We start from the raw sequence: 13,512 nt of genomic DNA, 5'->3' as shown, positions 1-13,512 counted from the left end.
TGCCAACCCCTTTAATTAAACTTTGAAGTTGTAGGCATTTATAATATATATGCTTCACCTAACATTACAACTAGTATGTTTAGGGCATCGTGTTTCGTCTTAAGTATAATGCACGTGTCCAAGTCCAACATCAACCTTGTCTTGGAATATAGGCCACATGATTGACACAGGCACCGTGCTTATTGCTTTCTCACAACAAAGATCAAAACCCTGCAACACAAGCTAAACATCTTTGAATAAGACCCAGAGTTCCTCTTGCCACTTTAAACAACAACATTTGTGGATAGTTTACTCGAGAAGAATTCCATTTCATTCATGATTTTCTTGGTTGTCGATTAATCTCATTTTTTACGCTTATTATCCATGAGAAAATGGTATCATGGTAGGTTGCATATTCAATAGCATTTCAAGTGTTGTTAAGATACAATTTGCAGAAATATTGTCCATTCATCAGTAACATGAAAAAGACTCGGAAATTTTACATAATTATCTGATTCTTTTGGTAATACAGATTCATGATTGCACCAGTGATCTTCATCATAAAAAAAATTATGTTGCAAGAAAGCAGATATTAAACAAAGATAAAATCGACACCAAGTTCGGAGAATCGTTCTTGTTTAATTATCAGAATATGCATTGATGTAACCAAGTTTTTAGTCGTAATTTTAGATGCCAACATGTTGTACTTTGAAAGCAAGCAATAAATTATTACCTACATTCAGACATGCATAGCAACACATCTTTTGTCAGTAATGTTGACAAGGAATTGAACTATTCTTCATCGTCGTCCTCCTCTAGCTTATTTGAGGTACTTCGATTAACATCAGAGGCGAGCTCAGCTTCTAATGGCTTGGAAGGAAGCCTCTCGTAAGCTCTTGATCCTGCAGGAAGAAGCCTGCGTTACCTGAAGGTGAGAATCTGGCTAAGCTGATCATATTTCCACCTTTGCTGACAATAGACAACAGCTGCAAGCAAAACTGCCGTGACGGGAATGGCAACATCCCAAAATTCGAGAAGAAGTCCATTGTTGGATTCACAAACTCGTACTCCTCTGCGAAGTATGGATTCGGAACTGGAGCTCTCATATAGTCATAGAAATGAGGGAGGAGTCTGACCACCGAAATCCCGATAAAATATAGTTTCCTGAGAGGTTTACAATCGATTTGCCACCTGAAGTTACCAATGACTTGAGGGAGCAAGAAGAAATCTTGAACAAGGCCAACATACTCCTCTAGTTCAATTTCCCATTGCCGTAGCGTTTGGGAGTTACCCCTTGAATCTATATGCCTATCTGTTTGAAGTGGTATCTGTTTGGTGTTAACAGTATGAATGATCAGCACAATTATGTATCCAATGACATGTATGGTAACGGTTGCAATAAGTACCCGCTTGTCACTAGGGACACGATGTGATTCAAGTGGAGCTCGTGAAAGTAATCTGATACAAGATTTCCACACCTTCTGACAGAGCCTCAGTGTCAAAAGGAACATCACCAGCACAAGATGCTTCACCGTGTAATCAATCAAACTCAGCCACTGACTCTTCTCGAGATCATAAGATTGCATTTCATAAGAATCAGAAGCCTCTCTCTTTAAGAGAGCTTCGGCACCAGTAATAAGAGGAAGACTGTACCCAAGGGCTTGGACACCCAGCATGACAAGGGAAATAAAAGGAGAGGAATCAACATCCTGGTTGAGGTAAAACAGCTGACTAGAAATGCAAGCAATAGCAAATGAAAGGGTCAAAACACGGAGGATTCCCTCAACACCCCGGCGAGAGAGAACATCTTCCCTTTGCTTCCTGTACATAATCGGAAGAGTTTGAAGCTTAATCATCCCAAAATATAATGGATCATCTTCAGTTCTCTGACTGGATATGGAAATTCTTGCAGTTGGGTTGACCAACCACCGAGCTGTCGTTGGTGGGTAAGACACTATGACTTCGATCAAGCAATCCAACCCTGATTCTAGATCCATGGTCTGAGATAAGATTGTCCAAGAAGCTCGAACATCCCTGAAGCCGACAAGGTACATCCGTCCAAAAATGTGGATCGTAAAGACCCTCCAGAAAGAAAAACGAAAAACAGAAAAATTGCATCACTATGCCAAGGCAACCAACCATGCAAAGCTGCCCACTAGTAGAATTCCAGATTCCTTCAGCAGCTAGAGTCATGTTGCTAAGTCCAGACCTCCTCCATTGCACTCTATACTGATCCTCCGATTCAGGAGCAGCCCGAAAAACTGCAGCAACTCTGGCAACACTAGCATTTCGATGCCCATTAATCGGCTTGCATCTGACATCCTGCATGTAAAGTACGACATCCTCTTTTTTTTTTTGATTTTACGACATCCTTAAAGCAGCCATTAGAAGCTTTAATCTCTTTATCTGACACAAAAGGACCCAGCTTACTACAGTAGTCGTCAGTGCCATTGCATTTCCAGTTTCGCGCAACAGTGAAAGCTCCACTATTAGTAACTTGCTCTAGAATTGCACAGAAGCTGTCTAGTTTGTAGACATCGATGCCAGAATTCATCACGTTATCCCGATACGGATAAGGATCACATGCCTTGGATACAATCTCGTTAGAGCCAAATTCGTATTTCGTCGACTTGAGCATCTGGGCCAAAATGCGAACTTGATCAAAGTACTTAGCATTTGATTTTGGATTTAAACTTTTCAACTCCCCTCGTATCACCCTATTTGTCAAAGTATGTGTCAATGGGTAATGAAGCACAAGCAATATCTGATCATCTAGCAAAAGGGGCACCTTGTTTTCGTTTTGATCAGAGTCCTTCAGCCATTCCCATGGATTGTTCGTGTCAGACTCCCGAGATGGCAACATTGCGCTCCCCAACAAACACAACACTCTTTCCCCACCACCTTGTTTGCTTTCGGTGTAAATCCCTTCAAATGAAATAGCAAGCTGAGTAGGAGCAGGCAATATCTGAAACCGAGGTCTACCCTGGTACGGCCTCTCTGCAAATGAAGTATCCAGTGTTATCCCCAACATCAAAATCCCACTGACACTCACAGACTTCTTAGTCCGACGTGATCAACATTCGTGATCCAGAAAGAAGATATGTTCGAGGGAGCCTGTGACAACTTCTCAGGTATATCTCTATCATCAAATGGCATAATGGGAGCATCACCAACATCCTGCCGCCAGTCCCCATACCCGAGATTGAGCTCCTCTTTTATATCAGCTATCCTATTATCTCCAGCTTTAAATTCAGAAGTAGATGATAAAACCGATTTACAATGTTTCTTTACCTCATCAATCTTTCATAATTGTGTTCAACTTCAACAGAAGATTCCTTTTTATACTCAAATTCCACTTCTGGAACATAATGTGTTAACCCTAAGATAAACATCTCACACATTAAACAAACAACAACAGACAGGCATACATTCCTCATGGTTCCAAATTTTCAATATTTCTCAGCTACGCACTTCCTAAAAACCACTAAAAAACAAGACCCAATTTCTCAAAGAAGAAAAGAAAAACGACCAAAACTGCAGCTTTGCGACTTTCCCATGAAAAAAACTGAAACTTTAGTCACTGCATAAGGAGAATTTGATCCAGAGCAAAAGCATCAGATTCAAGCTTGAGGCTTGGTGGGTGGATTTGCAAATCCAATGGAGAAAGCTTAGTAGAAGAAAAACAAACCTGAAATTCTGCTAGTGCCTGTTAAAGTTGTTGCAAAGATTTCTGGGAACTTCAGTTGGATCTAAGAGAATGCTTAAAATGAAAGTCTTGGAAAGTGGTTGTGGAGCGTAACAGGTCAACCTCTATTTCTGTTCTGTCTTTTCTTTCCTTTTAATTAATTCGATAAACTACACAAATAGTCCCCGGATATAGTGACTATTTATAAATTTTAATAATCAGAAAATTTAACAAAAACAATACCATATAGTTAAGTGACTATTTTGTATCAAAACAATTCTTTTAATTAAGGATTGTTTTTATATTTTATCCTAATTAATTTCACCCTAATTTAATGGCTAATGCTGTCTGCGTGTATTGATTTTCTTTTCTTCTAATTGATAATTAAAATATTTATAAATATTTTATTTATTTATTTTACAAATTCAAAATATTACAAATTCGTTCACTTCTATGTTATGTTGTTAAAATTTATGTAAAGAATTTTATATTTTTTTATAAAATTTCATGTTTTTACAACGTTATCAATTTGAATAAATAGTATTTTATAAATTTATTTTTTTTTACAATTTTTTGCATGTTCCAACTTACTTTAATAGTTAAAGTATTGAGTGTTCATTGTCAAATGATTGAAAGTATTTAAAACAGATAATACTTTATAATCACCTTTAACTTAATCAAAAAAAATTAATAGTTTTCTTATTTTATATTTTTAATGATTATTAAATTTTATAACTATTTTTATTTTTTATTGTTCTTTTCTAATTTTAAGTTTCATTGTTTTGGCTGGTCTGCACGAGTAGGATGGCAAAACCAAATTTTATTTTTGTTATAGAAAAGGTAGATGGGGTCTTGTTATATATATATATATATATATATATATATAAAGTCAAACATGATTTTAACTCATTAATGTCGGCAAGATTAAGATGGCAAAAACTAGAAGATTCTTGATTAATGAAGTATGATCTTGAATTACTTAAGAATTGAGCATGAAAAATAAACATGTGACAATCGATGATGGAATGCAATGTGGCATTAAATTAAAGAAAATGAAATTTCATTAAGACAAGGAACTCCATGCGGCAATACAAATGCCTAGATCTTTCATTTAGACGGTTAATTACCCTTATAAATATATGTTCTTAGCATTAGTATAGATGTATGTAAGTGAGTGAAAGTGAGAAGAAAAAATACGATAGATAGCTTAGCAAAGTTTTTGTTAGCGGGATGTGTTTGTAAGCCGCAGCTAGTGTCGTATTTATATTTTGATTCGTATTAATAATGGTGTGAGGATTATAAAATTTATCGACTGTCCACCTAAGCTTCCAACAATATATATATATATTATGTAAATGTATATTTTACATACACCGATAATCATAAATATAAATTTTATAATATTAAAAATTATTCAATAATATTACAAGAGCATATTTATTTTCTTATATTCTTATATAATAGAAATTTATACAAACTTATATTATTTCATTTATGAATGTGTTGAATAAAATTTATATATATGTTTTTAATTTAAAATGTATGTCAAACATCATAATGATGTTCAGTGGCGGATGCAATAGGTCCGCATAGGAGCCAAGTGCATCCACTTTATTTTGAAAAAGTGGTTAAATTTAGCTTAATGTGTTGAGAAAAAAAGAAAAAAAATTATAATTTTTGTATACCCAATATTTTTAAGAAAAGAAAATTAAAATTTTTGACCCCCATTCTTAAATTTCTGGATCCGCCACTGATGATGTTTGATAGTTTTTTTATGTTGATGATCTTTTGCTGAAGGAAAATAATGCACGATTTCTAGAGGAATTTAAACAGAAAATGATGAAGGTTTTTGAGATGATAGATTTTAAATTGATTTTCTTTTTTCTAAAAAAAATAAATTTTAACATGAAATATTCATATGAGAAGTTGTATAAAGAAGATGGAGTTGTAAAGTTGTTGAGTGATATTTTAGAAGTTTGATTGGTTGCTTACAGAAACATGTCTTGATATTTTAAGTAATATAAATATTTTGTCTCGATTTATATATTATGTCAGTGAGTAGCTGTCATGAGATTAGTTTATTATAACAAAAGCACGGAAAATTTTGGTGTTAAATTCACAAGACGCATGGAGTTCAAGCTTGTTGACTTCTTTGATTGTGATTGGGGAGGTTTCATTGATGACATAAGGAGTACATCATACTATGGTTTTACTTTTGGATATGATTTCTTTTTATGGAGCTCGAAGAAGCAAGAAACTGATGCTTTTTTTTAGGAAAGTACAAAAAGAAACTAATGTTGTACTGGTTCATTGCAGAACAGAAGAACAAGTTGTGAATATCTTCGTCAAGTTGTTGCAAATTTGAAGTATTGAGAACAGCACGACACTTGGTGTTTGTGACTCCTAAAACAAGGAGCGTTAGTTGATGTGTTCAGGACTGTTGATACTGTTTTCAAGTAGTTGTTATATTTTAGACATTTTGTATATGTTTGTTGCTTAAGATTAGGGACATGTTGTTTTTACTTGGTTTAAATTATAAATATTGATGAATAATGGGAATATAGTTCAGTTTTTATATCATTAGAATCTTCCCGGTGGTCTAATAGACTAACAGAATGAGGTACTAAATCGAGAATCGTCTGGTGTAAGAACCGCTCCGACATATACCGATTTATTTCTCGATGAATCTTCGAAAATGATGATGTTGAAGTGAAGATCACGGACGCGGTTGATTGTTATATTGTTTTTCTATTATTGTATTTGTTTAAGTTTTTGCATGGCAAGCAGATGATAAAACCATTGAAATCAATTATGCATGATACTATACGTGCCACGTGAATCAGGAATCATACAAATGCATTTATTATGATACAAATCATATTATTGTTACATTATTTCCTCCCTTAATTCGAATGATACAGCAACATGAAAACATAGGAAATGAACATATACATATATCAAATTTAGCAGCAAATTAATCGGTCGGCATTATCCCCAGCTTCCTCCACCGCATAAACCCTTTCTTCGTATCCATTAATTTCTCCATTTGCATTTGCATCGCCACGCACTGGCTCTGCACCCTCACCACCTCTTCTTTCAGTTTATTTATCTCCATCTTTTGAGCGTTGATCTCTCCTTTCGCGGGCACCGAGCCGGGGATTCAACTCCGGCTATGTTCGGACTCCTCATTCTGCTGAAGGATCCGCTCCAATCGACGTGCCGGTTGAGCTTGGTTTGCTCGGAGAACAGCACTTGAATCACAGCTCGAACGGGCAAACGTTCGTTTTGAGCAGCGTGCAGGGATGCTTTTGGTGAGAGTTTTCGACAATCTACAAAGAACTTTCCTTTCTAGCTTCGACACACCTGGATGTGCCTGCAACAGTGTAATATGTTGTTTTCTTAATTTAAACAAGATAAAAGTGACGACATACCAAAAGTGTCGTAAATATGAATAAGTTTTGCCATTACATGTTACCATGTTAGGTTTCACAGGATTACAGGAACTCTAGAACCTGTAACACTTAAAATTCTTATGAAGAATCATTTTTCTGGTGAGTCTGACTACTCATCAGCAAGACAAGTTAAAAATCTTTCTATGGCCCCATATGTCTCTACTTTTCTCTAATTACTAATCTTGTCATATCATTAAGAAGGTCCCTGTAATATGTATGTTTTTTTATTTGATTCTTCTCCTTTTAGAAATGCTGGTATCTGAGGTGAAAAATTAGCTGAATTAAAACTGGGTCCAAAACATGATATTAATATCTGAATCAGATCTGACAATTAATGTTTGAAGTTAAGTAGAAAGATTTTGAAATAATATGAACTTACTTTGAGATAAGTGTCAATGGCACGATACAGGCCATTGTCCATGGCTAGGGCATGGCTAGGAAGAGCAGCAGCAAGCGCAATAAACTCATCCAAACTCAGATTAGCATCCAAAGCAGCTTCGGCCAAGTAGCAATCCACAAGCTTAGCTACTTTAACCACCGCAATGCCGCTTTTAGCACCTTCTTCAAGGCCCGCGAATCTCTTAACCAACCTTATAACGAGCTCCACTTCCAACAGCGTGCCACAAGTGTGACTGAACGAAGGAATCATGAGCTATTTCAGGGAAGCTTGGTCAAGCTGCCATGAAATCCTTTTCTCCAGCTCTGCTGTGTAAGAAGGCTCCACTCCGACCATGTTGGCCGTCCGGAGAAGTCTTAGGAGGAAGTTGCACGGGATGGAATCCCCCTCGGGTGGCAGAATTCCCACCAGGTTTCTACAAAGAACCTCTTTTTCATCCACGAAGCCGTCACACTCTCTGGCAACGACACTTCGAGACTCACGGTATTTTTGGCATCGTCGCTGGATAGATCAGGTAACCATTTCAAGGCGTAATGCACGATGATTGAGCCTATTAAATCAGGACGAACCCCCTTTAGCTTAATCCCAGAGATGGTCTTCACAAAGTAGTCCCGTCAAGGATGCATGCGTCGTCGAACCAGCACTCGGCTGTCGATTGATTCGGCTCCTGGGAAAGTGATGGATGATTCTGGTAAGGCTAGCTTACTCATCCTCAACCTTAAACAGTATGAGAAGAGTGAATTAAGAGGAAACAATTCTATGTTGTGCTTCAACTGGACAAGTTGGTTTCAGGGGGACTAGATAATGGTTTTTCGAAGGACCAAAAGGTAAAAAAGTGAAACTTGAGGGGCTTGAGATTGAGGATTGATTCATTTAGGTATGATGGGAGGCTGAGGTGAAGATGATGGATAAGAGAGGTTAAGGGTAGAGACAAAATTTGCATAAATGCTAAAAATATTCCATCAAGTGACAGTGAGGCACCACATGAACTTATTCTCTGCTTCACCCTAAGGAGAACAGATAATTAACATGAATACATTAGGGTGAAAGTGACCTCAAACTGATCTCTTATCCTACAATAAGGTGTTTTGGGATGCAGCTGGATTGGTGTACGTTTACATATGCCCTATGTCTTCGTGACATCAATGTCTACGAAATTCGAATATCGAACCTTCCTAGTTTTTACCATCATCCCACTCTAAACCATACAATGAGCAATTTGCCTACATAATCCCAACAAAGTGCTATGACTCGAACCTCGGATTTGTTGGATACCAGATGTCGAAACTGATCCTAGTGTTGCAGAATAATGAATGGTGGGGAAAGGTATAGTCCTTAATCAACTTTTTTTACCTATGAACATCAGAATCCATTAGGTCTTCATATTTTCCCCAAGGACAATTATTAAAGCAAGTTAACTTGGAGGACCAAAAACGAAGAACCTTGCCTTGAAATATGCATATGATTTGATGAGAACGAATGAGACATACATATCAAGCCAAAGAACAGTGAACACGTGAACCTTAGCTTTTGCTTGGTTGATTCTCGAAAATCGAAACCTGCAACTCTGCTTATCGAATCGTCGAGCCCGATTAATCGATCTCGGACTTAAATCCTGCGTCTTCTTCCGTATTACATATGAAAATACATGAACAGAACACATACACGAACCGAGTTTAACAAAATGGCCTGCTCTCTAGCGCTAAAACTGGTTTTGACAAGGCAGAAATATACAACTCAGAGAAACTCAGTACAGTCAAAAGATATGAAAATGTAACATTCATTTCCCAGAATTTAGATCAAAAAGGGGTTTCAATTTATGTGAATCCAAATGAGATTCTACAACATACAGCAACTAAACAACCAATAAGCTCAACATCTAAGGAAATGTACTTATGATGAAGTCGAGCATTTTTGTTTTCGGCTAATGTTCTTTGTATAGATAAAAATAAATTCTAGAGCCAACAGTCACCTAGCACTGCTTCTTATTCTTCCTGTTGGGCAAATGGAAGAAACTTTTTTTCTAGATACTGCTTGGAGTTGATGTTTCCGATGAACTTCCAGTTGAGTCACCTGCGGCTGCGTTAAATGATGAACTGCTTGCAAGAGAGCCGTTTTCGCTTTCAGACACGACCGGGATCTTAACAGCTGCTCTTTCCATCTCCTTCTCGAGTTCTTCTTCCCTGCGCAATGCTGTGAATTGGGTATCCAAAGACCTGGCAGCTCCTAGCCATGCGAGAACGATCACCAGAAGTATCCCTCCGAGGTATGGGGTTGAATTCGCAAGTGATCCAAAGGTCAAGATCATAAACTGCTGAATCAGAGCACCTCCTGATTTCCCCAGTGGATTGCATACAACATCGATGGCAGCCTTCCCTTTAACCTAAAGATAGAATCAGATAGATTCGGAGTTAACGAGCAGAAGTTGCCCGAGAAAATCAGAAGTTTAAATTTGTCGGTAAAGATTTCAAACCTTGGTGTCCTCATCCAAAGGAATATAGGCCATTTCTTTGCAAGGATCAAATAAACTGTACTTTGCACTTTTGCTGAAAATGTTTTGCATGGCACCCACATATACGGCCGCAAGAAGAGGAGTCATGCCAAACTGTGTAAGAGTTGGTGCGAGAGGACCGCCAAATAATATCAAGGAGAAGAAACCAACTCCAGTCAGAAGCAGGACAGTGGGTGTTATGCTGGCTGCAACTCCCCATCCGTATTTGTTAAAAATAAATTGGCTTAGCAACATCATAGTGAATGTCGCGATTCCAGTGGCAGTTGAGAAGTCACCCATGAAAGAGGAGTATTCATTGGGGCTTGGAAACTGCAATATGGAGGGAGAATCATTAGTTACTAAACCAGTTACAATAAATATATAGAAAGAGAGCGGAAGCGGAAAACAGGAGAATAACCAAAGAATTTTACCTGAGCTTTAAGCTTCGATTTCCAAGTAACTTCAACAAGGTTGATACTAATACCATATGCAACCACCAAAGTGGCAAGATCCCTAATGTACCTTGAAGACACCAAGAATTTCAAGCTCTCCATTGTTCCCATCTTAGGCTTTTCCTGCAAACCGATTGACAATAAAAGTAAATAAGGCTTCATATGTGTTTTAACAAGATCACTTTAAATGCATATACAACATAGGCATGGTGAAAGTTTTTTCTTCTAAACGCATAATATCTCAGCACTCATATTATTCGAAGTGAACATTTGGAATCAAATATGACAAACAAGAAAAATAGCTCAAAAATGGATTACCTTCTTCTTCTTGCTACGTGTGGGAAGAGGAACAAACTTATTCACCCACCAGTACAGGAAACAGATGGTAAGGCCCATCAGCACCACAATGCTCATCATTCCCTTCAAGGAGACGGCCCAACCATCAACACCGGGACCCAAATTTTGCCTCAAAGTAGAAAAGTACTTAACAGTTCGACCGGAGAAAATGAGAGCTATATTGGCTCCAAGACCGAACAGAGGATAGAATCTTTTTGCTTCGTCGACAGTAGTTATCTGCACAATAAAATGCAACAGTGGGTAAATACAGCTTTAATTCTCAAAATCAGGCAAAGATTTCCAAGTAATACATTTCCACAAACATGCAGCAAAGCAAATGCCACAATCACAAATGCTTGAGTTCTGCATAAATAGCCAAATACAAGGCGCAAATTCAAAAAAGACGTTGAGATTTCAGAATTTTAGAAGTAATATTTCTTGTTTACCCTTCTCTTTTGCTTCATGCATGCACCAGGGATACATATTACATGAAATTTCGTCTAAGTTGTTTTTTTCAAGTTCTCATGGATTTGATTTCCAGTACCAGCAAACAAATATACTCGGGAAGTAAAATTTTCAAGTCAAAGAATAATTTTTCACAAGGAACCAGTTATGGTGAAATAACATGAATTCGAAGAGGAAAACAATGGTCAACTTCTTCGTTCTCAACTTGGTCCAAATGAAATCACTACAGTAAGCCAATGCAAACAATATCACTCTTTTCTTGTCCGAATCAGCAGGCAAAAGTTACATAGCATAATGGCATTCATGAAATGTAGAACTCTAACTTCCATCTCATCAAGGGTAAGGAGACTTATAAAACAACTTTCTGAAGATTTGTGGATGTCTAAATGAAATGCCATTAGAACTAAAGGACTGGAACAAAATCTTTGAAGCAAATGTATCATTGAACATGCTAACTAGTTTTTTAAATATGGAAACCAACCAGAACTAATCAAAAGAAGCACAATCATTGCTGCAAACATATCATTGAAGATGCTAACTAGTTTTGAAAAACAGAAAGCAAGCAACTACATGAATATACTAACTAGTGAGATATGCATGTTAAGTGGTGCAAAACTATTCCTAAGACTATCAGATTTACAAATTTTAATTAAAACTTACTAATTTCTGACACAAAATCAACATATATAAAACCAACATGCTTATACAATCATGGGGATAAATAAATTCCAAAATTCAATTCCATAAGATAATATATTCACCTGATTGGCAAACCCCCAAAACAGAACAGAAATGACCACACTGCCCCAGAGTTCAGCCATGACATAGAACAAACAGAAACTCCAAATCCTCAAAATTGCAAGAGGACCAAGGAATCTGGGTCCAAGAACCGCAAGAAGCTTATCAGCAAGTGCCTCAGGGTGGATGTAATTGCTGAGAGGATACAACAGAAACCCAAATGCACCAAAAAAGGCTATGAAGGGAACAATTACAGTGTAGAAAAGAGCCTTCTTTGGCAACACATCAGCCAACTTGGTGTATAACAGCATGAACCCAACAGCCATAGGCAAATTAACCCATGTCTTCAAGAATGGTATAATCTCAGCACTGCTTCCTTTAGCAGTCACGACCAACACATCCTTTGTATCCCTAAGGATTGTGTAATTGAAAAGGATGCAAAAGAACATTAACCCGAGTGGGATAATCTTCTTGAGAGTCACAAGCTCAATACCCAAGAACTTTGGCGGCTGAGTTTCACCATACAAAGGCTGCCCATCAGCTGCAGCAGCAGCAGCCTCAGCCTTGCAAATAAAGCTCTTCCCTTTGGGGGATAAACCATTTGGTTTTGCTACAACGCTTGGGACTCTTTTATAAGATAGAGATAGCCCATAAGGCCTAAGGGTTTTGTGGCAAAAAGCCTCTGCTTTAATCCCTGTGATGGGTTCAAAAGGCTTCTGACTCTGGTTGGATTTGGTGGCAGTGAAAGAATCCCTCTTGTTTGTAGAACAGCTTCCATGTTTCTCTTATGGTTCCTTCAAAAGAATTGAGAAACCAAATCTCGGGAAAAAAAGAATTTAACTTTTTCTCAGAACGTAAGAGAAACACAGAAGGAAATTGTAAAGAGGGAGAAGAATGAAGATAAATAGATAAGGTGGCTAGTTAAGAGATGGAGAAGGAGATGGCTTTCTCAAAAGAATAAAACCAAACCCAAAGAATTTAAAAAAATAAATAAAACTTTTCTAATCAAAGTTTAAGGAAGGAGAAGGGTTAAATAGAGGGTTCAAATAAGAACAAAAGAACTTGCAGATTAGAAGAAACAAATGGAGAGTGATATGCTGATTATATGGAAATTGTGATAATAATCTTATTATTATTGAATTACACATTTGCCATTCCCCAGCACAACTTCCCAAGATTTGACCAACTTGCCATTTTTTTTATTAAAAATACCAGTTTTGGTTTTTATGGGAAATTTTGAGATATTTCCACTTTCCTGACGTCATATAAAGTTGGCTTTAATAGTCAATCAATCCCTAAATCTTTTGAATTTTTTAAAATAATTCTAAATATTATTTTTCATTTAATTATTAAATAAATAAATATATTTTAAAAAATTAATTGATTATCTCTACCACGTCATTTTTCACCCGTGAATTGACGTATCAAAACTATTAAATCATGCAATAATGATTTAATAAAGATTTTCACTAACCAAAGAGAGTTTTAATTCTAAGGAATTACAAGGAATAAATGAT

General features: G+C 36.9%; 1 protein-coding gene and 2 pseudogenes across 1 annotated transcript; all 3 read right to left on the bottom strand.

Moving 5' to 3' along the window:
- Positions 1-707: 707 nt before the first annotated feature.
- LOC120125340 lies at positions 708-3,416 on the bottom strand (annotated as a pseudogene).
- Positions 3,417-6,638: 3,222 nt separating this feature from the next.
- LOC120125339 lies at positions 6,639-8,526 on the bottom strand (annotated as a pseudogene).
- A 784-nt stretch (positions 8,527-9,310) lies between these two features.
- LOC120125450 (plastidic ATP/ADP-transporter-like) lies at positions 9,311-12,773 on the bottom strand. The gene is given in 6 exon segments (XM_039143882.1): positions 9,311-9,896; positions 9,987-10,334; positions 10,436-10,579; positions 10,775-11,029; positions 12,019-12,647; positions 12,650-12,773. Coding segments are annotated over 6 exon segments (1,860 nt in total). The 3' UTR covers positions 9,311-9,536.
- Between the last annotated feature and the right edge of the window lie 739 nt (positions 12,774-13,512).

Source organism: Hibiscus syriacus, unplaced genomic scaffold (assembly GCF_006381635.1).
Source record: "Hibiscus syriacus cultivar Baekdansim isolate YM2019G1 unplaced genomic scaffold, ASM638163v2 tig00110430_pilon, whole genome shotgun sequence".
NCBI lineage: Eukaryota > Viridiplantae > Streptophyta > Magnoliopsida > Malvales > Malvaceae > Hibiscus > Hibiscus syriacus.
The sequence above is the reverse complement of the archived record's forward strand: the minus strand, read 5'-3'. Positions and strand labels throughout refer to the sequence as shown.